At 45.9% G+C, this 24,744-nt stretch overlaps 2 protein-coding genes across 10 annotated transcripts; both read left to right on the top strand.

Annotated features, from left to right (window-relative positions):
- Window positions 1–4,439: 4,439 nt before the first annotated feature.
- Window positions 4,440–17,426, top strand: LOC135304295 (serpin B6-like). Its single transcript, XM_064426558.1, has 7 exons — window positions 4,440–4,543; window positions 4,911–5,088; window positions 6,119–6,256; window positions 13,084–13,201; window positions 13,433–13,575; window positions 14,643–14,810; window positions 15,467–17,426. The coding sequence occupies exons 2-7, from the start codon at window positions 4,921–4,923 to the stop codon at window positions 15,869–15,871; spliced, it is 1,140 nt and encodes a 379-aa protein (XP_064282628.1). The 5' UTR covers window positions 4,440–4,543; window positions 4,911–4,920; the 3' UTR covers window positions 15,872–17,426.
- LOC135304074 (serpin B6-like) lies at window positions 4,501–24,347 on the top strand. Of its 9 annotated transcripts, none has more exons than XM_064426369.1 (8): window positions 17,751–17,833; window positions 18,392–18,482; window positions 18,879–19,056; window positions 20,070–20,207; window positions 20,825–20,942; window positions 21,179–21,321; window positions 22,390–22,557; window positions 23,207–24,347. In XM_064426369.1, the coding sequence occupies exons 3-8, from the start codon at window positions 18,889–18,891 to the stop codon at window positions 23,609–23,611; spliced, it is 1,140 nt and encodes a 379-aa protein (XP_064282439.1). In that variant the 5' UTR covers window positions 17,751–17,833; window positions 18,392–18,482; window positions 18,879–18,888; the 3' UTR covers window positions 23,612–24,347. The 9 variants fall into 9 exon arrangements, with proteins under 9 accessions (XP_064282429.1, XP_064282421.1, XP_064282439.1 ...); XM_064426352.1 differs by having other exon boundaries at window positions 17,752–17,833; window positions 18,392–18,501; XM_064426367.1 differs by lacking the exon at window positions 17,751–17,833 and adding an exon at window positions 17,857–18,116.
- The last annotated feature ends 397 nt before the right edge of the window (window positions 24,348–24,744 follow it).

The raw sequence follows: 24,744 nt of genomic DNA, 5'->3' as shown, positions 1-24,744 counted from the left end.
TGGTGAGGGCAGGCCAGGCTGAAGGGGACCCATGTCCTCGATGACCTCGTTGATTTTGCGAAGATCGTGGAGGAGCCTCCACCTGTCAGTTCCAGGCTTTTGTAGTACGAAGACTGGAGAATTCCAAGGGCTGGTGGTCTCTACGATGTGGCCTTTGGCGAGCTGTTCATCCACAAGGGCGTGTAGTGCGCGCAGTTTGACTTTAGAGAGGGGCCACTGCTCGATCCAGATCGGGTCATGGCATTTCCAGGTGAGACGAGGAGTGTCTGGCAGTGCGCGCTCCTCAGTGGCCCCAATCAGAAATCCGGACTGGGAATACGTAGGGAGGCTCCCCACTGACATAAAATGTCCCGTCCATACAAGGTGATGGGGGCCCTTACCACAAATGGGCGGATGGTAGCCAACTTGCCTTCAGGCCCTTCGACGAGGATGTTGTTCTTGCTCCGCATGGAAACTGTAGCTCCACCGATCCCTGTAATCATGCCTGCCACAGGTTGTAGCTCCCAGTGTGCTGGCCATTCAGAGCGGGCGATGATGGTCACGTCTGCACCGGTGTCCAGCATCCCTGGTAGGTGGAACTTCTCTCCTCTGCAGGTAAGACCGCACTCGATGACAGGCTTACTCGGTCCCACAACTTGTATCCACATTGCTGTGGGGTTGAGAGGAAGCTGTTCCCTGTGATTCTTAGGGAGTAGAAAGGCCTGTGCAAATGAGGTACCCTTTGGAAGAAAATATGGTAAGTCTGTGCAGTACACCTGGACAAAGATTTCTTGTCCCGGGTGCACTGTTTGTACTTCTGGAACAACAAATATTTCCTTTGGGGTATGGAGAGAATCACCTAGAATTAGGATGTTAGAAGGACCTCCTTTTGGCCCACGTTTGCCTGTGGGAACACGATAAACATTGTTATTTTTAAAGTCAATGGACAGTGCAGTTACCAGCTGACGGCGCGTTCCCTTTGGTATTGCTCCGTGTGTTGGATCCTCCTCATGTGGTCTGGAATCTCCTGGGATGGTGCGTGACTGGGTCTGGATGGCCTTTGATTTGATGTCCTTGCGTGGGGCCCCACCACGCTCCGATGGAAGTTTCCCGGACGCGGCTGATAGTACTGCTGATTCTGGGGCCTTTGGTGGAAATTGCGAGGGTACCTGGGAGGTGACCTCTCTGGACAGTCCTTTATAAAATGTCCAAAATCTCCGCAGTGGTAGCAGCGGACCTGATCTTTAGAAGCTATTACTGCATATGCACTAGAAACTCCTTCTGCAACACCCTTAGTAACTGCTTGGGCCACTGTATCTTCAGTGGACAGGTGGCGTGTGCAGCTTTCCAGCATTTGCTCTATGGTAGGTTCTATGTCCATGGGTAAGGCTCTCAGAATTGTTTTACATTTTTCATTCGCATTACTCATGGCAAGTTTACACAACAGTTCTTTTCTTGCCTCTGTGCTCTCTATCTGTTTTTCCAGAGCATCCTTAATTCTATCCACAAATTTGATAAAGCTTTCATCTATTCCTTGTTTGATAGTAGAAAAATGGTGGGTAGGGGTAGAATCATCTGGGGTGAGAAATAAAGAGGTTTTTGCTGCTATAGCCACGTCTTGTAATGTTGCCTTAGGTAAAGTATCAGCTTGGTCAGAGGGTTTCTGCAAATCCCCTTCACCAGCCAGCTGTTCGAGTGTAAAATTTGGCTTATCAGCATCTGCAGCATAGTTATCTGATAATGTTTTTAATTGCTTTTTCCAATGCCTTTCCCAAAGCATGTACTCGGCGGGAGAAAGGAGGCACTGGGCAATATTTTTAATATCGTGGGGTACCAGAACATGTGCTGAGAATGTAGCTTCTAGGAAATTTCTAAAAATATGTGAACTTCTACCATGTTCTGTGGCTGTATTTCTTAATTGCACAAGTTCTTTATTTGTAATAGGTTCCCATGTCTTTCTATTAGTGGCACCTCCTTTTTTTCCCTTCTTATATTCTACTGGAAAGGCAGTAATTCTCTGAGCTAATTGCCAGTCCCCTGCCTGTGTGGCTTCCATTTTTATTTTTGCCCAAGGATCAACATATTCTATTTCCAAATCAGAATCGCTGTCACTGCTGTCATCAGATGACGAGAAGTGAGAGCTATCAGGTCGTGCCTTATGTTTCTTATAGCTGGCTGGAGCTGCATTTGGCAGAGGTGCCTGTGGCTGGACCGGGTATAAGGCAGCACATGGCAGGACGTGGCTACAGGAAGGCCGCATGGCCGGGGTGGCCGTGCAATGCGTGATACAGCATGCACAGGACTGGGGGGCGTGGGGAGGGGGGGCAGAACTGAGGGAAGTCTGGGGGGTCCCGACCGGGGGCTGCGGAGCGTGGGTATGGGGTTGCGCAGCGAGGGTATGGGGGCAGGGGGTGTGCGGGATGTAGGAGGCGGCGGGACTGGAAGAGGGTGCGGCGGATACAGGGTGGCTTGGGTCAGGGGCGGATACGTGAGCGGGCACGATTCCGGCGGCAGGCAAAAGCGCGGTGGTGGGGGGGGGCGCGGGTACCCAGGCGGGCTGATCCCGTGCCGCAGCAGGGATGATGCCGGGGGCAGGGAAAGACGCGATGGTAGCGGGGGGGGCGAGGGCGGGGGAGGGAGTGGGGGCGGACGCGGCAGGGACAGGAGGGACGGCAAAGGGGATGGGGGGGGCCCCAGCAGGGTCGGGGGGAGCAGGGGGAGGGGTGGGGTTTGGGTCAGTCCCGGCGGGAACTGGCGCAGATGCTCTCGGAGATAACGCAGAGCAAGGAGGCGCGCAGGATGTGGCTCCCGAGGGGAAGGCGGGGGGGAAGAGGGGGTGGGCAGGGGCCGTGGGCGCCCTGGGGTCGCGGGGTTGCGACGCAGATGGCGGGACCCTAGGACCCAGCGGAGTGCTGGATTCCAGGGTGGAGGGGGTGTTATCTCCTCCATTAGCATTTGAAATAGGCGCTTCTGTTAAGTGAGATAAGAACTTTTCGTTTCGTTCGACAGAAGTTAGCCCTGCAGTTAAAGTCTTTTTGTTAGTTTTTTCTACAGCTTTAGTTATAGCGTGAAACATAGGTAAAAACCGAGTTACAGAAAAGTCTTGGTTAGTTTGAAACTTATATATCGTGGTCCCAATTGTATCCCAAAAGGAGTCTAGGGTAATAGTCTGTGTATTAGTATCTGGGAAGTGGCAGAGAATCCATTTTATAAAACGTTTCAGGTTAGTTTTTGAAAGGTTACCTTTAGAAAAAGAAAAGTTGTTAGAAGATAGGATTTCTAGGATTAGGGAATATAAATCTCTCTCGTTCTGGGATCGTTTACTAAGCTTTGATCCCATTTTTCAGTTCCCGCCAGCAGAAAAAAGAGAAAAAAAAGAAAAAACCCAAAAAAAAAAGGACCCAAGGAAAAATATTTTTGCGCGCAAGAGAGGCTGTGTTAAACTTACACTTTTTCAGCCTGTTGTGGGTCAAAGTTCTGCTGGGGGTCGTCTGCTCGTCAGCCTCCGCGAACACTCGCGTGCTCAGGTGTCGGCGTGCGGGTCGGCTGACCTCCTGTCCAGGAGAGTCCTTCTAAAACGGAGAGCTTCTCCTTCCAGGATCTCTGGCGAGCGGAGGCAGTGACAATTTCACGAGGAAATGCTGCTCCTCTGGAATGCCAGGTCCGGCATTCAGTTCCGCGGCCAGGCTATCACGGCGGTTCAGATGTCGGCCCAGGGGCCCCCCGCTGTTCGGGCGTCGGCTCTGTTCGGGCCGCCAGCTATGGCCCCCCGGGGCAGAAGCCCAGCGGGGAGGCCGGTTGTCCAGGATAGCTCAACGAGGGGTCCAGGATCGCCCAGCGGGGGTTCAGGCAGTCCAGGCAGCTATAGTGATTTGCAGCTCAGCTCTTTAGTGATTTCAGCTCTTTCAGCATGCCTGGGGCCGTCACCCTGGGTATAGCCGCAGCAGACGCAGAGAGAGAGAGGAGCAGCGCTGTATGGGTTCCGCAGGGTTCTTTATTGGGGTCCCCGCGAAGGTTCCAGGGACAGCTCTCCTCTGCCGAACCGGGCAGAGTTAGGGGTTTTTATACCTTATAGGGGGATTGAAAACTGTCCAATAGTAAGGGTCAGGGGAAAAAGTGGCCTATGGATCTACAGAGAGATAACAGGGTCCGAAGGCGGAAGAGGGGGGCTTCTAAACCCTTAGTCATGCTGACTTTGGTATTTCCTAGCTCAGGCCTCTGACCTCCAGGGCCTTGCAGGCCCTGTGCCTGCTACAATAAGTTGTTGGTAATGTGGCAAAGAAATATCCTAATTTAATATGACTTATATTTGCTTAGTATGGTTGAAGATTTCTGTTTGGGGTTTCTTATTGTGGTTTTTTTAAAATTTGTTTGTGGAGTGGGGTTTTTTTTTATTTTATGGTAAAAGAATGTTTCAGTGACAATTGAACTCTTGCCACTTTTCTTGCTTTTAAGTAAAGTCCTTCAGCTGACTTCTCCCAGCCAGGCTGGCAGGTTTAAAACCCATCGTGCACATGTAGAAGCAAGCTGCAGCTATCACTGAAGGTCTGTCGACTTAGAGAAGGTAAGAGATGGTAATTGTGCTGTTCAGAACTGCAACTCTGGCTCTGGTGGTCCAATAAAGGGGAATAATTTTGTGGGTGAAGTGAAGAGAAACTTCTTTCTGTATGTCCTGTTGTGCCTGATCATCTCAAAAGATGTCGCACTGTATATGGATGGGACTGAAATTTAGAAGCAGAGCAGAAACTGGTAGAATAATTCAAATATGTAGTGTGGGATCTCAGGTGCTTGTGGCACCAAATCAGTCTCCAGCGAGCTGATAATTTTCCAGCCTTTGCTGCCCAGTTAATGCTGGGAAGTGTAAAAGGGAGAATCAACTGTTTTGTATTCAAATAAATTTGATTATTCCTGTTCTTTGTTTTATGTCCCAGGCTTGGAAGCATGGAAAGCCTCTGTGCAGCAAACAGCACTTTTGCTGTGGAGCTGTTAAGAAAGCTGTGTGGGAAGAAGAGTGGGCAGAATGTGTTCTTTTCACCATTTAGTATTTCTTCTGCTTTGTCTATGGTTTTGCTGGGTTCAAGAGGTAGCACTGAAGGCCAGATAAGCAAGGTAGGTCAGAATAAAGTTAAAACGAATGGCTTTTCATGGGATCATATGAGGAACAGAGTTGTCTTCCAGGGTGTGACACGCACATGTGCTAAACTGTGATTGTCACTGTGGTGTGAGACAGCAGAGCTCTTCCTCTGCTCTGTGTGTGTAAACAGGACCTGTTTTCTTTGGGTTTTCAGTGTGAGCTTTGTTCAGTATGCAATGAAGAGGTTTCTGGATTTCATGTGGGCGAGTTTTTCTGTGGTGTTTGATGCAGATGTTCTTTAAGATGTAATTAGGATGTACCTAGAATTGTGTTTATTGATCAGTTGATGACTACATAAATTATTTTCTTTCTCTTCCTTGCTTGGGCTTATTATCATATGATACACTTTCTGAAAATGAAGCCACGCACATAAAAAATATTTTTAAAATCCCACTGTGTACATTTCAAGCTGGTAACTGCAACTTGATTTATTCTTTTTAAAAATTTGCTCAAATATCTCTTGGTATGTATTTTATGTAGGAAGTAACAATATTGAGTGCAGGACTGGTCCTTTTGCTTTGGATGTTTGCATTCACTGCCAAGTGGAAGAGGAGTATAACCTCAGATCTTGTTTCCATGTACTTTATAAAAACTTCTCCAAAACCTCTGTGGTTGCTATAGTTGCAGATACCCAAAATCCATCTGGACGCAGTCCTGAGCTACCAGCTCTAGGTGTCCCTGCTTGGGCAGGGCTTTGTAGCAGATTGTCCCCACAGGTCCCTTCCCACCTGAGCCGTTCTGTGATCCTGTAGGGCTTGCCTTGAGGGTAGGGAAATCAGCACTGCTGACTCTGCTGCTCCCTAATTTATGGCTTGTGCAACATCTTGCTGGGTACATCAGACATGACTTGCATGATAAACTCCAGATGGGAGGTGTGGTGAAAAATCTTTTGGCTTCCAATCACAATATTTAACTTAAATGTAATTTAAATATAAAAATGATCATGCTGTAGCAAGTGTGTTTAGAGAAGTTAAGGACACTGCTGTGGATGTTGTCTTTGTGCAGGTGCTTTCTCTGAAGAATGCCCAGGATGCTCACAATGGGTATCAATCCCTTCTCTCTGAAATCAATGATCCAAACACCAATTACATCCTGAGAACTGCAAACCGGCTCTATGGAGAAAAGACCTTTGAGTTTCTTCCTGTAAGTAGCCATTAAATTTGTTGTGATTGTTAGGATAAAGCACTTGCTACCTCTTTCCTCAGGAGGTCAAGGCAGGCTTTGGGGTCTGCTGCCCAATGTTTCTGTGCTGAGAGCCAGGAGTGCAATAGATTCTGCCAGATCCTGGTGTCTGAACTTGGTGGGGAATCTCCTTTTAAAGAATTTGTGTTCTGAGTGGGGAAATGATGCTAATCACGTAAAATCCATCAGTCTCTAAAATTGAGGATTCTGTGATCCCTTCATCTATTTGGCTGTGGGACAAATGGTTGATGCATCTCTTAGCAAAGCTCTTATAAAGAAGCTTACAAAATCATATGTCTGGTCCCAGAAGCACAAAATAAATACAAGGAAAATCACCTCTTATTATAGTCAGTGAAGTGTAAAGTTTGTACTACAGTGCATAACCCATATCACTAATATTGATTGCTTGTTCAATGAAGTGCTGCAAGTCCTAGTGCGAACTGAAATAAATGGGCAGGAGATCTTTCTCCTTTTTAATGCCTTTATTAAGAAGAATCAGCTCAGGTGGGGAGAAATCGACGGGTCGTGTCCACGCCGTCGCTGCTCCCAGGCGTGGCACGGAGAAGGAGAGTGATGCAGCTTCGTCCACTGGTCTGCAGACAGAGCTGGGGATTCCGTCCTCACGGAAGAGTCGCAGATTCCTACTTTTTTATCTAACACCCCAGGGCGTCTCTTTAATCAACATCTTTTCAGGTTAGGGTGAGAAGCAAAAAGGATCCAAGCAGGTACGGGACTATGCTCCCATCCTTAGACGTCACTCAGGTCACTTGTTGGCTCGTAATTTTAGGGGTTTTCCTGGGAAAAACTGTAAAAATTCGGGGCGCAATGCATTTCTCATCTGCATACGGGCTCTGATGTCACTCCTATCCTCCTGGTACTTGGGAGGTTGCCGGTGTCCCTCCCTGGCAAGCGTCCAGCATCAGGGGGACAATGGTTAATCACCAACCATTAACAGGTAATTGAAGAATTTTTCTTTGGCAGTGAAACTAACTTACAGCAACTGGTCTGACTTGTTTTTAACTCTGCAACCTAAAAAAAATAGATAGCTTTCTATTCATAACAGTCCCTCCTTTTTTTCTTTGATCAGGCTTAATCTTAAGCTTGCATCAATTTATAATTTTTGGCTCATTGACATAGAATTTCCTATATTTTTTGTATTGATTATAAATTTCCTGAGCACTCTGGTGATCGTATTTACCAAACTTCATTACCTTTTTTGTTTTTTTCAGGTTAATTTCTTTAGAGATCCTCAGGTTATTCTGTACAGCAGATGTCACTATTTTTGTTAAACCGGGAAATAAGAACAGACTAACAAGTGTACACACGGTGAAGGTTATAGTTTTCCAACTTTTTTTGAAAGTCCATAGATTACCCCACCAACTGGAATCAAGTGTAGGAGTCCTTTGATTTCTTAAATATGCTAGTTTTCTTATTTCATTTAAAGTATTTCTAATGACTGCTACAATTAATTTGATTTGATAAATTACTGTTTTGGTTTGGTTGAGTTGGTCATTAATGCAATTAAGAACTAATGCGGTCTGATTAGATATTACTTCTAATTCTGATTGTAGTTTCAAAATTTTGTTTAACATATATTGCTTCTTCAGTTTTGCTTTTCTTAAATCTTCATATATAGGAACTCTTAAACTTGATCCAGATTCTTTGTGTATTATAAAGACAGTTTGTTTTATAATTCTAATGATGCCACCACTAGACCAGTCTCTTGGCAATTCAGTGGATGCTGTGGTACCATTGACCCAAAACAGGTGTTTAGGGGTTTCCTGAAAGATATTAGTTTTTGTCGTGCCCTCCCAATATTTAGAAATACCTTTTCCTTTGACCAGATTTACCAGGCTTGCTTTAGTAGTATCACGTTCGAAGCACCACAAGGCTTCTCCTACAGGGTGCTATCCCAGGAGTGGCTGCCTAAAGGTGGCAGTGTTCCGGGCCATCCAATATATTTTCTTATTCTCTTGATAAAGGATCACTTGGGAGAGGTTAACACAATTGTTGTGGACTCTCAGCAAGGAACTTACTTCTTTCTCATAGAGAGGTTGGTAGTACTCATTGCACAGCTCTCCTGGGCTCTCCAGAGCACCACCAGCAATCAGAGCCAGCACTACTACCCTTCCCAAGAGTCCGGTATGGGTCATCTTGCACAGCCTGCCCACCCGGCCTTGCCTCTTGAGGATTTTACTGAGAAGAAGTCTCCAAGTCCTTTAGAGTCTCTTGCTCCTCTGGTCAAACCTCTCTTGATCTGTCCCTGCTAATTTGGTCTCTCCTAGGGGAGCACTCTGGAGAAAATTAAACTGGGGTCTTTGGTACTAAGTTGGGACGACTTAACCAGAATTACTTATTAACAATTTTTAACTTTTACAAATTTCTTAAAACACTTCAAGACATGTTATGATTCTAAACTTTTTTCTTATGCAGTTCATCAGTCATTTTGAATGTCAACTTTAAGTCATTTGGTCCTTTTATAATAGTATACTCAGCTGAATTAACTCCTGATGCGGTTGAATCCTGTCCTGAGTTAGAGTGTGAGGGTGGTGTAGAATCTGGTCCAATACCAGAGGGAGACACTGACAAATCTTGTCCAATGCCTGGGGGTGGGACTGGTCCTTTAATTCTCGTGATGTGAGTCCAACCTTTTTCTCTGGTTCGCACAGCAGAATTAGCGATGAGGAGTACCTGAAAGGGGCCTTCAAATTTAGGCGTTAATGGTCTGTAATTCCAGGATTTTATTAAAACCCAATCTCCTGGGTTGATGTCGTGTGCTTTTGTATCAAGAGGGGAGGTTTGGGGAAGGTATCCTCTTTTTCTAAGTCCTTCTAGGGTTCTTCCAATTACTTCTAAATATTTCCTTGTAGCTTCTTCTCCTTCCAGATAGTCTCCTGTGCTATAGGGTGTTAACAAGAATGGCAGTCCAAACATCATTTCATAAGGTGAAATCCCTATATCAGACCGGGGTCTTGTTCTGATGCGCAAGAGCGCTAGGGGCAAACACTTTAGCCAATTCATTTTTCTTTGATCAATTTACATTTTTGAGGGTTTTGTTCTTCCGTTCCAGCCTCCTATAACTCTGGGGGTGCCACGGAGCATAACCTCCATTTTATTCTTAAAGCTTTAATTATAATTTGCAATGTTTGGGCCACAAAATGTGGACCTCGGTCTGAGTCTATGGTATTCACCATTCCATTCTGGTTCACTTTTTGGCAAGTTAAACACTCTTTTATAATTGTTTTTGCTAGGTCATATACGCTTATGCACAGGTTATTCTTAGGAAATAATCACATAGTCCTTGGACTCCCCAGTGGGTTAATTTATGTAGTTCTGTTAGCACTGTCCCGGCAAGTGCTTTGTTTAAAAAAACCCTGTCCGTCTGATGTTAACCATTCCCCCATATCCCTTGATGTAACTTTAAATTTCACGAAATATGGGTTCTTCTCTTCTTTTTCCCTACTTGGGTGTGGTTTCTGCTTAAAAAAAACTTTTACCAGATCCCCTGGTCCTAAAGCTGCTTCCTTTGCTATCTTGATCAGCTAGCAAAGGTTTCACAACTTTAGGCTGAACAGTTTGGGGGTCCAGTTTCTCCACAGTAATAGCAGCAGCTTTCACTTAAAGGGACTCGAGGCCTCTCCATGCCTCCTGCCCCTGACAGGACAGGCCTATCCTTGCCTGCTGCTGGTGGTGGACCCCCCCACTCTTTTGTGGCCTTGGACTGTAGGAAAGAGTTGTTTGCTCCCACACTTTCTCTGGCTATAGAAACCATGATCGTAGCTTTGGCCCGTGCTTTTTCTTCTTCTCTCCTTAAATACACTTTCAATGCTTCCCTCAATAACTCATTAATGTCTTTTTCTTGCCAATCTTCAATCTTTTCCAGTTTTCTCCATATATCAGGCCAAGATTTAGTAACAAAATGGACTTTTAGTAGCACTTCACCCTCCTTGGTGTCTGGGTCTGTTCTAGAATACAATTGAAAGTTCCGCCTCAGGTGATTAAGCCAAGTGGCAGGAGTTTCATCTTTCTCCTGTGTACCCTCAAATGCCAGTTTTGTATTAGTTCCTTTGGGAACTGATTCTCTGATCCCTCGAATTATCAGAGACCTGTACTCTATCATGGCTTTCCTCCCTTCCTCCTGGTTAGGGTTCCAATTGGGATCCACTAGTGGCAATTTTTCTTCACCTGATGGCACTTGGGGCCCTGGACGGTTATCTTTTTCCCAAATTGTTATGCTTGCAACCCTAATAATTCGGGACTCTTCTGGGGAAAATAATATATTTAGAATGGAATTCATCTTCCCCCAAGTGTAGATATTTGGACCTAAAAACTGATCCACTTGGTTAGCAATGCCCACGGGGTCTTCAACTAAATTCCCTAACTCCTTCTTGAATCCTCTCACCTCAGAAGCAGTTAGAGGAGCATTTACAAAACCAACACCTCCTGCTACTCCTCCCATAGGAACTTCTCTAAGTGGAAAAAGTCTCTCTGCCTTGGTGGTCTTGGATCGGGTACCACAGTATGGCCCATCTTCAGACACAAGATTGTTCCTGTTAGGAGGAGGTGGAGGGACAGCAGTAGGAGGGGGAGAAGAGCTTGGGTGCATGTTAGGTGGAGCTGGAGAAGGGGTGGAGCATGCAGCAGGTGGAGTAGGTATTAGTGGTGGAGCAGAAGCAGCTGAAGGAGTCGAAGGGGGTGGTGAGGGAATGGCCCCCATGGCAGCTGGGAGAAGAGCTGGATCTGCTATTTGAGGTGCTCGAAGGAGAGCAGGTGGAGGGGCGTCAGGAGGCAAGTAGTCTAGGGGGTCCCACCTTTTACCAATTTCTTTAACTCCAGCATCCCCTCTTTCATTCCTCTCTTTCTTGCTCTGCACTTTACAGATTTGCACTCCTTCATTCTTTATAGCATTCAACCAACAAGCTACATATAATAATTGCTCGGGATCAGTATCTTCTCGAGCCGTCAGATAGTTACTCAGCTGTTGACACATCCGCTTGTCTTTTGTCCCATACCACGGCCATCCTCCTTGCACTTCTAATTCTGGCCACACTTCTGAACAGTAATGAATCATCTTAACTTTATCTAGTCCTTCTGTGGCTTCTACAGAGTCCCATTTCTCTAATAGTTCACCTAGGGGACTGTGGGGAGGTATATTCTTCAGTCTTTGGCCACTTTTCTTACTATTGCACCCTCCCATTTTTTTTTTTCTGCCTCAAAACAAATCACAAAGATGCCTTTTTCTCTAAAGGAAATATATCTTATTTAAGAAGTCTCGACCTCCTGCCAAAACTCCAATATCTCTGACCCTTTTCGTCAGGACTTTGTTGAGACCTTGGCCTTCTCTTGCCAAGACTCAACAAACAAACAAAACAAAAAAAATCCTCGACGCCCTGGCCTCTGAGGTTTGCCTGACCTCCTTCATCAGGACTTAGAGAGACCTTGGCCTCCTTTGCCAAGACTCAACCAGCCGAACCTCGAGACCCTGGCCTCTGAGGAGTGCCTGACCTCCTTTGTCAGGACAAAACTGCCTGATATTCTAAATTGCCTAACTTCCTTCGTTAGGACCTGTATCAGGGCCTTTGGGGTGTGTGCCACTCACACAACTATTTCCTCCGCACGCCCGGAGGGGGGTCCTGTGGGGTGCGTGCCACTCACACAGCTATTTCCTCCGCACGCCCGGAGGGGGGTCCTCTTTACCCCTTTGGAGGCGCCTCAATCACCAGTTCCACTCGCTTCCCCCTGTTCCCGGCTGGCCCCCTCGCGGGGGTGTGGAACCGCGGTACTGAGGGGTCCACACTCGCTTCGAGGAGCCGAGCTGCCGGCTCTCGTCTCACGCACACACACTCGCTTGCCTCCCTCTCCCGCCGCCGGATATTCTCACCTATCCGACGCTGCTCCGTGTCACTGTCCCAAGCCGATCTTCTCTGGTCCGGATAGCCAGCTGTCCTGCAGGTCCAGGGTGGGCGGCCGTCCCAGTCCTGGTGTCCTCTTCAGGCATGGCTATCCCGGAAGAGCCTCCAAGCTGAAATAAATTGGCAGGAGATCTTTCTCCTTTTTAATGCCTTTATTAAGAAGAATCAGCTCAGGTGGGGAGAAATCGACGGGTCGTGTCCACGCCGTCGCTGCTCCCAGGCGTGGCACGGAGAAGGAGAGTGATGCAGCTTCGTCCACTGGTCTGCAGACAGAGCTGGGGATTCCGTCCTCACGGAAGAGTCGCAGATTCCTACTTTTTTATCTAACACCCCAGGGCGTCTCTTTAATCAACATCTTTTCAGGTTAGGGTGAGAAGCAAAAAGGATCCAAGCAGGTACGGGACTATGCTCCCATCCTTAGACGTCACTCAGGTCACTTGTTGGCTCGTAATTTTAGGGGTTTTCCTGGGAAAAACTGTAAAAATTCGGGGCGCAATGCATTTCTCATCTGCATACGGGCTCTGATGTCACTCCTATCCTCCTGGTACTTGGGAGGTTGCCGGTGTCCCTCCCTGGCAAGCGTCCAGCATCACGGGGACAATGGTTAATCACCAGCCATTAACAGGTAATTGAAGAACTTTTCTTTGGCAGTGAAACTAACTTACAGCAACTGGTCTGACTTGTTTTTAACTCTGCAACCTAAAAAAAATAGATAGCTTTCTATTCATAACAGGAACTTGTCAGAAAGAATGCTAATGGCTCCATATGAAGCTGGGGAAGGAAAGCTGGCAGATTTCCTTGGAGAATGTAAGGATCATCTCTGTCTGAATGAGAGTAAATCTCTTGCTGAAAATCTCTTGTGAATGTCCCTGTTAGTCATTTATAGAGTCCAGTCAGAAATCCTACCATGCTGGCCTGGAACAGATGGACTTCCTGCATGCTTGGGAGGATGCCAGAAAGCAAATCAATGGCTGGGTGGAGGAAAGGACTGAAGGTGAGTGCTTTGCCAAGTGCCCAGTTGTGTTTAATGGCAGCCATTGTTTGGGTAAAATCCCTGGCTATGGGATTGTGAATTCAAACCACTCAGATGCTGAGTTATTGCTGTGCCTGGTGCATAATTCTCTTCTCTATTGTTTATTAAATGCAGACTTGATGCAATCTTGGATAATAATTAATTCCATGTCAACTTTTCAATTAATGTGTTTTTTTTCTTTGTATGATAAAGGTAAAATTCAGAACCTGTTGGCAGAGGGGATTCTGAATTCCCTGACCAGGCTTGTGTTGGTGAATGCCATCTATTTCAAAGGCAACTGGGAAGAGCAGTTCAACAAACAGAGTACCAGAGAGAGGCCATTCCACATTAATAAGGTATGATGTGCTAAAATTCTAAAGATACACTGTTAGGTGGATATTGTCTGAAATGACCACATTTAAGAGGAAATTGGATCTTTCAAGGAGCGTTGCCTTGGGTGGCCTGTGTGAGATTCCTTATGCCCCCTCCCTTTCACTGGAAGTCTCTCTTTGCTGAGTTTCTCTGAACTTTCACATAATTACTAGAACCTTTCATATAGCACAACGACAGCTGAGGAAGATTGTGAATTTAAGTCTTCTTCAGTCAGAGCTTTCTTGCTGCATTCCTGCCCCTGAGCCAATCCAAAACGAAATGGAAAACATCCAAAAAGTAATGGAAAACAAAATTTCCTTTGAGGACCTGTGTTCTCTGCAGTCTTGTTTTTAGAATTGCTCTTGAGGAGGACTTGGCACCTGGCATGGGCAGGCCATGGCTACCCCTCAGGATTCCCTGCAGCTCTGGGTTGGCCTCCAGCAGTCATGAACAAGACCTGGTGATGTGCCTTCCTTAACTCACCTGCTTGAAGCAGCCATAGAGGAAAATTGGAGCTCTCATGCCTGTCTGGAAAGTGCCCCTCCCTGTAGTGGTGAAATAAATCCAACAATATTTGAGAGTGCTGATATAACTTTTAAATAAGGGAATGTTGATGCTTACCCCAGACCACCTCTGACTATACTGCAGAGACTGCTGGACTGACTCAGTTCCTGCCACTTTGCTCTCTCCCTGTTGGAATGTGTTAAAAACCTGGCAGGAGAATCCAGTGACGCCGTTGCATTTTTAATTCCCTGCAGCTCTGTAAGATAAGAACCACGTTTCAAGATGCAACACCAAAAGGATACAGGGCTTATGAATAATCTCCTTCTGAGTTGTGGTGCAATATTGTGCATTGCTGCTGCACATGGCCAGGTTTCACATTGTGCTTTCCAAAAGGTAGTGGTAGGGCTGCTGTAGATCAGTGTGAGATCAGTTCTCTCTTGTCTTAAATGTGAAATCCTAAAAGGCCATGAGTAACTTGCTGCCTGCTTCGTAGTGTGAGACCAGCAGAGAAGCTCAGCACTAACTGTTGGCATCTCTTGATGTCTAGAATGAAACCAGACCGGTGCAGATGATGTTCAAGGAGGCCAATTTTAACATGACCTACATTGGGGACTTCCAGACCAAAATCCTTGAGCTCCCCTATGTGGGTAATGAACTGAGCATGATCATCCTGCTCCCTGATGCAATCCAGGATGGATCCACAGGCCTGGAAAGAGTAAGTAGTTGAGCTGAGTGCAAAGACTGAATGCTGAATCCCTCCAGGGAAGAAAGTCTGAATTGCACAGAGAGCTGCAGTTCAGTTGCAGAGCAATTGTGTCTCTGGTGCTCAAGGCCATCAGAAATGTCCCTCTCGTCCCTGTCCCCAGAGTGACAGCCCCTGCTGTGTCAGTGCTGCTCAGGCTGTGTGCTGCTCCCTTGGCCAGAGGCTCTGGAAGAAGAGCTGGCCCTGCTCAGGAGCAGAGGTCAGCTGTGGTTGTGGGGAAGGCACAGTATGGTGACGATGGAATGTGGAGAGGGGGACTTTGGGTGGGCTCTTGGGAAGTCCTGTGGCCTGTCCAATAGGTGTTCTGTGCTGGGAGCTGGCAGGTGGTGTGTGGCTCACTGGCTGGACAGAGGCTCACAGGAAAGGGCAGGATCTCTTTTGTGCTGAGGGTAGGATACAAGTTTGATGTCTTTGGCACTGTGGACAAGGAATTTATTCCAAAAGTTTTGTTGCATTTCCTCCCCATATTGAAAATAAAAAGGAAAAAAACCCATTGATCTCCATTATAATATCTGGGGAAATAGTGATGCATGTTATGTGCTTTTTGGCTGTATAACTGGCTATATTCTCCTTGCACTTTAGTAAATTTGTCATTTTTGTTTGTTAAGCTTGAAAGAGAACTTACGTATGAGAAGCTGATGGATTGGATCAGTCCTAAAATGATGACGTCTACAGAAGTGATGGTGTCTTTACCCAGATTTAAACTGGAAGAAAATTATGATCTGAAACCACTTCTGAGCAGCATGGGAATGCCTGATGCATTTGAGATGGGCAAGGCTGACTTCTCAGGAATCTCACCTGGTAATGAGCTGGTGCTCTCTGAAGTGGTTCACAAATCCTTTGTGGAAGTCAATGAAGAAGGCACTGAAGCAGCTGCTGCCACAGCTGCCATGATTGTGGAGGGCTGTGCTATGATTGTTCCAGAATTCACTGCTGATCATCCTTTCCTCTTCCTCATCCAGCACAACAAAACTTCCAGTATTTTGTTCTGTGGCAGATTTTGCTGTCCCTAAGGAGGAGATGTCTTGGCTGCATAGGTGCCATCTCACAATGAATTTATATTTCCCTAGAACAAGTTGACTCCTTTTGCACTCATTGTCTCTTTCAGCTGTGCCTGCACCCTCTTCTGTGATCTTGATCTTGGGCTTGGCAGCAATAAGGGAGCTGCTTAGACAAACAGAGCACCTGCCATGTCCAACCCCTCCTGTACCTGTGTGCAGAGGTCTCCAGGTTCTGGCTGACACAAGGATCATCCCACTTGCTCTTGCAACACTTCTTCTGTGCTTGGCTTCACTTTTGGTGTCCAGCAGGCAGAGTCAGGCACTGAGAGCCCATGGGAGTGAAGAAGTTACTTTTGCTTGTGACAAGGCTGGAGCACTTTTGTAGCTGCCCTCCCCTTTTACCTTCCAGTCTCACCCACTGAGTGCCTTGATTCATTGCCTGGAGCTGAAAGGAGTTTTTGGCAGCCTGTTCCAGGTATTGCTGAGCTTCTTGTGTAGATGTGGGCTTTTGGCCAACAACTGGACCTGCTCTTAGGCAAGAATGAGAAAATATCTTTTTGTACCTAATGTCACTGTGTGAAATACAAAGCTCTGTTTTGTGTCAGGTACATACAGGCAATGTGTGTATTTGTGATATGCGTGGAAACCAACCATGGGGCAGTAGTAAAGACAAATTCTAATAAATAACTGAGGAAGTAAATAAATAACATGGAAGAAGGCCTTTGAACCTATCCTTTGTTCACAATTTATATGTCTTAAGTTGATTTAGGAGCATTTGAACTAAAGCTTTAAGGATGTTGCTGTTTGACAGGTACTTTCTGCTTCTAGCTAAGCCTTAAAGAGTTTTGCAGTAATAACCTTTTGAAGTATAACTTTAGAATATTGCTTGTAGTAAGGATCTTTGAAACTATAGCTTTAGAATACATAAAAAGGAAAGGTGCTTATCTTGACGCCTTAACAAAACAGTGAAAAGCAGCTTGAGAAAGGAAGATGAACATCAACTCAAGGATTGATAGGTTTGACCAAGGGAAGCTGGCCATCACTGTTATGATATTTCTAGTCCTTGCAGTTAAAAGGTGGACCCACATCTGGAATCTGGACCTCACCAGCTGGGAGACTTCTTTCTTCTTTCGGAAGCTGGACCCCACCGTCTGGGGATACTCCTTTCTGGGATACGTCCTGAGAAAAACTAAATCACAATAGTGTATAGAATTGTGATGTAAAAATTGGGAATAGAAAAGGCTGAGAAAGCCTACAAGTACCCCTACAAATACCTGTAAGCCTCAATAATCGATGTGTAGTTGGAGGGAAAACTTCCCCACTGTTTTCAGTGCTGTATTACTCATACTTTACCTTATTAACTAATAAATTGTTTCCTGCTTGAATATTGGCCTAGTCAAGCTTCTCATTTATAACACTACTGTTATATGTTTATCATAATAATATTCTCTTAGAAACCACAGTTGATCTGTGGTATACCGAAGACAGAGATGCAACAGCTTTACTTCTACTGGGATGTGTTTGTGTGTCCTGTTCCTGGAATAATAAAAGAAGTATAAGCGCTGCATGGGTGTTTTTCTCCTTTTCAGGGCTAATTTTACACGTATTTGTGGGGCTGTGTGAGGAGGAGGAGCCTTGCGGCAGGCCCGGCGGGGCTCGCTGTCGCTGCCCGGCCCAGGCGGGCGCTGTGTCCCGGCTGTCGCCGGCCGGGCCGGGACGCGGCCGAGCGGCCTCGGCTGCGCTGGGGCTGCGGGGGCGGGAGGGGCCCGGGGCAGCCTCCGCCCTGTCCCCGCCCCGGGGCATCCCCGGCACTGGGGCGGCCCCGGGGGGAAGCGCGGAAATGCCGCCTCGGCTCCCGAGAGCGCAGCGCCCTCGGGCAGCGCGGGGCGCGCTGGAAAGGGCTCTGGCTGCGAGGCTCGCACGGGCGCTGCAGGGAAGGGAAAGTGAAGGCACCGCCGGGACATCGGTCCTGAGGTGGGCTCGGGAGCTGCTGGCGTCTTCCTTAGCACCGAGCTTGATAAAAGTCCATGGCAGAGCTGCCGTGCCGATGGTGTGTGCGCCGCAGAGAGATGACAGTGATAGCTGGAGTTTGTGTGGGAGGGCAGAGCAGGAAGTCCCCAAATTCTGATGCGAACTCCTCCCCGCTTTTGGGTCTGAAAGGAAGCAGCAAACCTCACAGTTCTGCTTGAAGAAGTGTGGGGAAAGGCGCTCTGTGAGTGAAATTTGTGCAAGGTCTGTGACTCTGAAGAACTCTAACGTGAGTTTGGCTGCATAAATCCTTGCAATTTCCCGTTATATTGCAACGAATTTTTCTTTTCTGTATAGTGCCATTAACTTGGAGTGATAAGGAAGGTTGTAGATAATGTGGGGAAGAAATATGGTATTATAATGTGCCTTATACTTGCTTGGTGTTGTGGATGTTTTTAGTTTGTTTGGAGTTCTTATTCTGGTTCTTTTCGGTCTGATTGTGGCGGGTAGTTTTTTAATTTTTTGGAAAGAGAATGCTTCAGAGAAAATGAAATTCTTGTTTAGGCAAACTCCTTCTGCTAGCTTCTCCCAGCCTGGCTGGCAGGTTTAAAACCCATCGTGCACACGTAGAAGCAAGCTGCAGGTATCACTGAAGGTCTGTAGACTTACAGAAGGTAAGAGTTGGTAATTGTGCTGTTCAGATGTCTAACTTTGGCTCTGGTGGTCCAATAAAGGGAATTTTGTTTCTCTGTGAAGTCAAGGGAAAGTTCTTTCAGGAAGTCTTCACCGAAATGCTGTTGTGCCTGATCACTCAAAAGATGTCACACTGTATATGGATGTGATTGCAATTTAGAAGCAGAGCAGAAAGTGGTAGAATAATTCCAATGTGTAGTGTGGGATCTCAGGTGATTGTGGCACAAATCAGTCTCCAGCGAGCTGATAATTTTCCAACCTTTGCTGCCCAGTTTGTGCTGGGAAGTGTAGAAGGGGGAAACAACTGTTTTGTATTCAAATAAATTTGATCATTCTTGTTCTGTGTTTTATGTCGCAGGCTCGGAAGCATGGAAAGCCTCTGTGCAGCAAACAGCACTTTTGCTGTGGAGCTGTTAAGAAAGCTGTGTGAGAAGAAGAGTGGGCAGAATGTGTTCTTTTCACCATTTAGTATTTCTTCTGCTTTGTCTATGGTATTGCTGGGTTCAAGAGGTGGCACTGAAGCCCAGATAAGCAAGGTAGGTCAGAATAAAGTTAAAACGAATGGCTTTTGATGGGATCATATGAGGAACAGAGTTGTCTTCCAGGGTGTGGCATGCACATGTGCTAAACTTTGTCACTGTGGTGTGAGACAGCAGAGCAGTTCCTCTTCTGTGTGTTCAAGAATAATAAATTTTCATTGTTTTTGAAAGGGGATGTTCCTTCATTACAAAATGAAGAGTTTCTTGCCTTTTCTTGTGTGGGGTTTTTTGTGTTTTTTGAGACTAATCTTCTTTAATCTGTAATTAGGATGTGCCTGGAGTGTTTTTATTGATCAGTTGGTGGCTACATCAATTATTTTTTTTTCCTTCATTGCTTGGGCAATAAAATCATATCTTACATGCTCAGAAAGGAAGTCAGACACATTAAAAATATCATAAAAATGCCACAGTCTACATTTCAAGCAGGTAACTGCAACTTGATTTATTCCTTTTTTAAAATTTTGCTCATGTGGCAAATATCTCTCGGTACGTGTTTTATGTAGGAAGTGACAATATTGAGTGCAGGACCGGTCCTTTTGCTTTGGATGTTTGCTTCCACTGCCAAGTGGAAGAGGAGTATGAACTCAGATCTTGTTTCCATGTACTTTATAAAAATTTCTCCAAAAGCTATGTTGTTGCAGATACCCAGAATCCATCTGAACACAGTCTGAGCTACCAGCTCTAGGTGTCCTGCTTGGACAGGGCTTTGTAGCAGATTGTCCCCACAGATCCCTTCCCACCTGAGCCGTTCTGTGATCCTGTAGGGCTTGCCTTGAGGGTAGGGAAATCAGCACTGCTGACTCTGCTGCTCCCTAATTTATGGCTTGTGCAACATCTTGAGGGGTACATCAGATGTTATTTGCATTATAAGCTCCAGATGGGAGGTGTGGTGAAAAAATTTTTTAGCTTCCCATCACAATATTTAACTTAAATGTCATTTTAATATAAAACTGGTCACAAGTGTGTTTAGAGAAGTTAAGAACACTGCTGTGGATGTTGTCTTTGTGCAGGTGCTTTCTCTGAAGAACACCCAGGATGCTCACAATGGGTATCAATCCCTTCTCTCTGAAATCAATGATCCAAACACCAAATACATCCTGAGGACTGCAAACCGGCTCTATGGAGAAAAGACCTTTGAGTTTCTTCCAGTAAGTTGCCATTAAATTTGTTGTGATTGTTAGGATAAAGCACTTGCTACCTCTTTCCTCTGGAGGTCAAGGCAGGCTTTGGGGTCTGCTGCCCAATGTTTCTGTGCTGAGAGCCAGGAATGCAGTAGATTCTGCCCAAGCCTGGTGTCTGAACTTGGTGGGGAATCTCCTTTTAAATAATTTGTGTACTGAGTGGGGAAATGATGCTAATCAGGGTAAAATCCATCAGTCTCTACTCTTGAGGATTCTGTGATCCCTTCATCTATTTGGCTGTGGGACAAATGGTTGATGTATCTCTTAGCAAAGGTCTTATCAAGAAGCTCACAAAATCATACATCTGGTCCCAGAAACACAAAATAATACAAGGAAAATCACCTCTCATTATAGTCAGTGAAGTGTAGAAGTTTGTACTACTGTGCAAATGCCATAACAATATTGATTCTTCGTTCAAAAAAGTGTAATAAATCCTAGTAGGAATATGTCAGCTAGAACCTTTATAGCACTATATGAACCTGGGGAAGGAAAGCAGGCAGCATTCATTGGAGAATGTAAGGATCATCTTTGTCTGAATGAGAGTAAATCTCTTGCTGAAAATCTCTTGTGAACGTCCCTGTTAGTCATTTATAGAGTCCAGTCAGAAATCCTACCATGCTGGCCTGGAACAGATGGACTTCCTGCATGCTTGGGAGGATGCCAGAAAACAAATCAATGGCTGGGTGGAGGAAAGGACTGAAGGTGAGTGCTTTGCCAAGTGCCCAGTTGTGTTTAATGGCAGCCATTGTTTGGGTACAATCCCTGGCTATGGGACGGTGAATTCAAACCACGCAGATGCTGAGCTATTGCTGTGCCTGGTGCATCATTCTCTTCTCTTCTCTATTGTTTATTAAATGCAGACTTGATACAATCTTGGATAATAATTAGTTCCATGTCAACTTTTCAATTAATGTGTTTTTATTCTTTTTATGATAAAGGTAAAATTCAGAACCTGTTGGCAGAGGGGATTCTGAATTCCCTGACCAGGCTTGTGTTGGTGAATGCCATCTATTTCAAAGGCAACTGGGAAGAGCAGTTCAACAAACAGAGTACCAGAGAGAGGCCATTCCACATTAATAAGGTATGATGTGCTAAACTTCTGACAATACACTGTTAGGTGGATATTGTCTGAAATGACCACATTTAAGAGGAAATTGGATCTTTCAAGCAGCGTTGCCTTGGGTGGCCTGTGTGAGATTCCTTATGTCCCCTCCCTGTCACTGGCAGTCTCTCTTTGCAGAGTTTCTCTGAACTTTCACATAATTACTAGAACCTTTCATACAGCACAACGACAGCTGAGGAAGATTGTGAATTTAAGTTTTCTTCAGTCAGAGCTTTCTTGCTGCATTCCTGTCCCTGAGCCAATCCAAGAAAATAAATGGAAAACATCCAAAAAGTAATGGAAAACAAATTTCCTTTGAGGACCTGTGTTCTCTGCAGTCTTGTTTTTAGAATTGCTCTTGAGGAGGACTTGGCCCCTGGCATGGGCAGGCCATGGCTACCCCTCAGGATCCCCTGCAGCTCTGGGTTGGCCTCCAGCAGTCATGAACAGGACCTGGTGATGTGCCTTCCTTAACTCACCTGCTTGAAGCAGCCATAGAGGAAAATTGGAGCTCTCATGCCTGTCTGGAAAGTGCCCCTCCCTGTAGTGGTGAAATAAATCCAAGAATATTTGAGAGTGCTGATATAACTTTTAAATAAGGGAATGTTGATGCTTACCCCAGACCACCTCTGACTGTATTGCAGAGACTGCTGGACTGACTCAGTTCCTGCCACTTTGCTCTCTCCCTCTTGGAATGTGTTAAAAACCTGGCAGGAGAATCCAGTGACGCCGTTGCATTTTTAATTCCCTGCAGCTCTGTAAGATAAGAACCACGTTTCAAGATGCAACACCAAAAGGATACAGGGCTTATGAATAATCTCCTTTTGAGTTGTGGTGCAATATTGTGCATTGCTGCTGCACATGGCCAGGTTTCACCTTGTGCTTTCCAAAAGGTAGTGGTAGGGCTGCTGCAGATCAGTGTGTGATCAGTTCTCTCTTGTCTTAAATGTGAAATCCTAAAAGGCCATGAGTAACTTGCTGCCTGCTTTGTAGTGTGAGACCAGCAGAGAAGCTCAGCACTAACTGTTGGCATCTCTTGATGTCTAGAATGAAACCAGACCGGTGCAGATGATGTTCAAGGAGGCCAATTTTAACATGACCTACATTGGGGACTTCCAGACCAAAATCCTTGAGCTCCCCTATGTCGGTAATGAACTGAGCATGATCATCCTGCTCCCTGATGCAATCCAGGATGGATCCACAGGCCTGGAAAGAGTAAGTAGTTGAACTGAGTGCAAAGCCATGCTGAATCCCTCCAGGGAAGAAAGTCTGAATTGCACAGAGAGCTGCAGTTCAGTTGCAGAGCAACTGTGACTCTGGTGCTCAAGGCCATCAGAAATGTCCCTCTCGTCCCTGTCCCCAGAGTGACAGCCCCTGCTGTGTCAGTGCTGCTCAGGCTGTGTGCTGCTCCCTTGGCCAGAGGCTCTGGAAGAAGAGCTGGCCCTGCTCAGGAGCAGAGGTCAGCTGTGGTTGTGGGGAAGGCACAGTATGGTGACGATGGAATGTGGAGCGGGGGACTTTGGGTGGGCTCTTTGGGAGTCCTGTGGCCTGTCCAGTAGGTGTTCTGTGCTGGGCAGCTGGCAGGTGGTGTGTGGCTCACTGGCTGGAAAGGGGCTCACAGGAAAGGGCAGGATCTCTTTTGTGCTGAGGGTGGGATACAAGTTTGGGCTCTTTGGCACTGTGGACAAGGAATTTATTCCAAAAGTTTTGTTGCATTTCCTCCCCATATTGAAAATAAAAAGGAAAAAATCTATTAATCTCCATTATAAACTCTGGGGAAATAATGATGCATGTTATGTGCTTTTTGGCTCTGTAACTGGCTAAATTCTCACTGTAAATAAATAAATTTGTGATTTTTCTTCAGCTGGAAAGAGAACTTACGTATGAGAAGCTGATGGGTTGGATCAGTCCTAAAAGGATGAGGTCTACAAAACTGAGGGTGTCTTTACCCAGATTTAAACTGGAAGAAAATTATGATCTGAAACCAATTCTGAGCAGCATGGGAATGCCTGATGCATTTGAGATGGGCAAGGCAGACTTCTCAGGAATCTCACCTGGTAATGAACTGGTGCTCTCTGAAGTGGTTCACAAATCCTTTGTGGAAGTCAATGAAGAAGGCACTGAAGCAGCTGCTGCCACAGCAGCAGTGATGATGAATTGCTGTGCTATGATTGTTCCAGAATTCACTGCTGATCATCCTTTCCTCTTCTTCATCCGGCACAACAAAACTTCCAGCATTTTGTTCTGTGGCAGGTTTTGCTGTCCCTAAGGAGGAGATGTCTTGGCTGCATAGGTGCCATCACACAATACATTTATATTTCCCTAGAACAAGTTGACTCCTTTTGCACTCATTGTCTCTTTCAGCTGTGCCTGCACCCTCTTGTGTGATCTTGATCTTGGGCTTGGCAGCAATAAGGCAGCTGCTTAGGCAAACAGAGCACCTGCCATGTCCAACCCCTCCTGTGCCTGTGTGCAGGGGTCTCCAGGTTCTGGCTGACACAAGAACCATCCCACTTGCTCCATGAGTGCTTCTTCTGTGCTTGGCTTCACTTTTGGTGTCCAGCAGGCAGAGTCAGGCACTGAGAGCCCATGGGTGTGAAGAAGTTACTTTTGCTTGTGACAAGGCTGGAGCAGTTTTGTAGCTGCCCTCCCCTTTTATCTTCCAGTCTCACCCACTGAGTGCCTTGATTCATTGCCTGGAGCTGAAAGGAGTTTTTGGCAGCCTGTTCAAGGTATTGCTGAGCTTCTTGTGTAGATGTGGGCTTTTGGCTTACAACTGCACCAGCTCTTAGTAAAGAACAATCTTGCAGCAGATGTCCTTAGAGGGTGTTTATGGTGAGAATAATCACCACAGGAGATCTTGAGGTTTTTACCGTTCACCTGGTTCTAGTCCTTTAACAAAAATTTAGTCTAACTGTGGAGAATGAAAGACAAAACTGAAACAGCTTTCCTGACATGGGGATGTTTCTTGCACTTTCTGTTTTTGAAATAGTGAAAGAACTCTATGTGCTGTAGAAGTCTGTTTCTTTTTGCTGCTACTAATAGTGCATTTTTCAGTTTTCTGAAAATTGTTTCTTGTAATACCCGCTTCTATGTAGCTGGTTTGGAGTTTTTGCTAAAACCCGAGATTTTTCTGGATAGTGAAACCCTAGGTGCTTACTTGGCTCGCCATGAATTAGCGGTTGGCCTTGAAAAGATTTCAAGGTATTTCAGAGGATACCAAGGGGGTCCCTAGATAATTTTTTTTTTTCTGGCCAGCACTGCAACGCTTCCTCTTGATTTTTTGCATAGGTTGATGTCAAGGCTCATTGGACATTATCTGAAAGGTGCTAGATGGGCCTATCCTTTATGCAGTGCACAGTAACACCTGTCTCAGGTGAAGCAAACAAAAGCGTTATGTGC

Source organism: Passer domesticus, chromosome 1, assembly GCF_036417665.1.
Source record: "Passer domesticus isolate bPasDom1 chromosome 1, bPasDom1.hap1, whole genome shotgun sequence".
Lineage (NCBI taxonomy): Eukaryota > Metazoa > Chordata > Aves > Passeriformes > Passeridae > Passer > Passer domesticus.
This window is presented reverse-complemented; position numbering and strand designations above follow the sequence as displayed.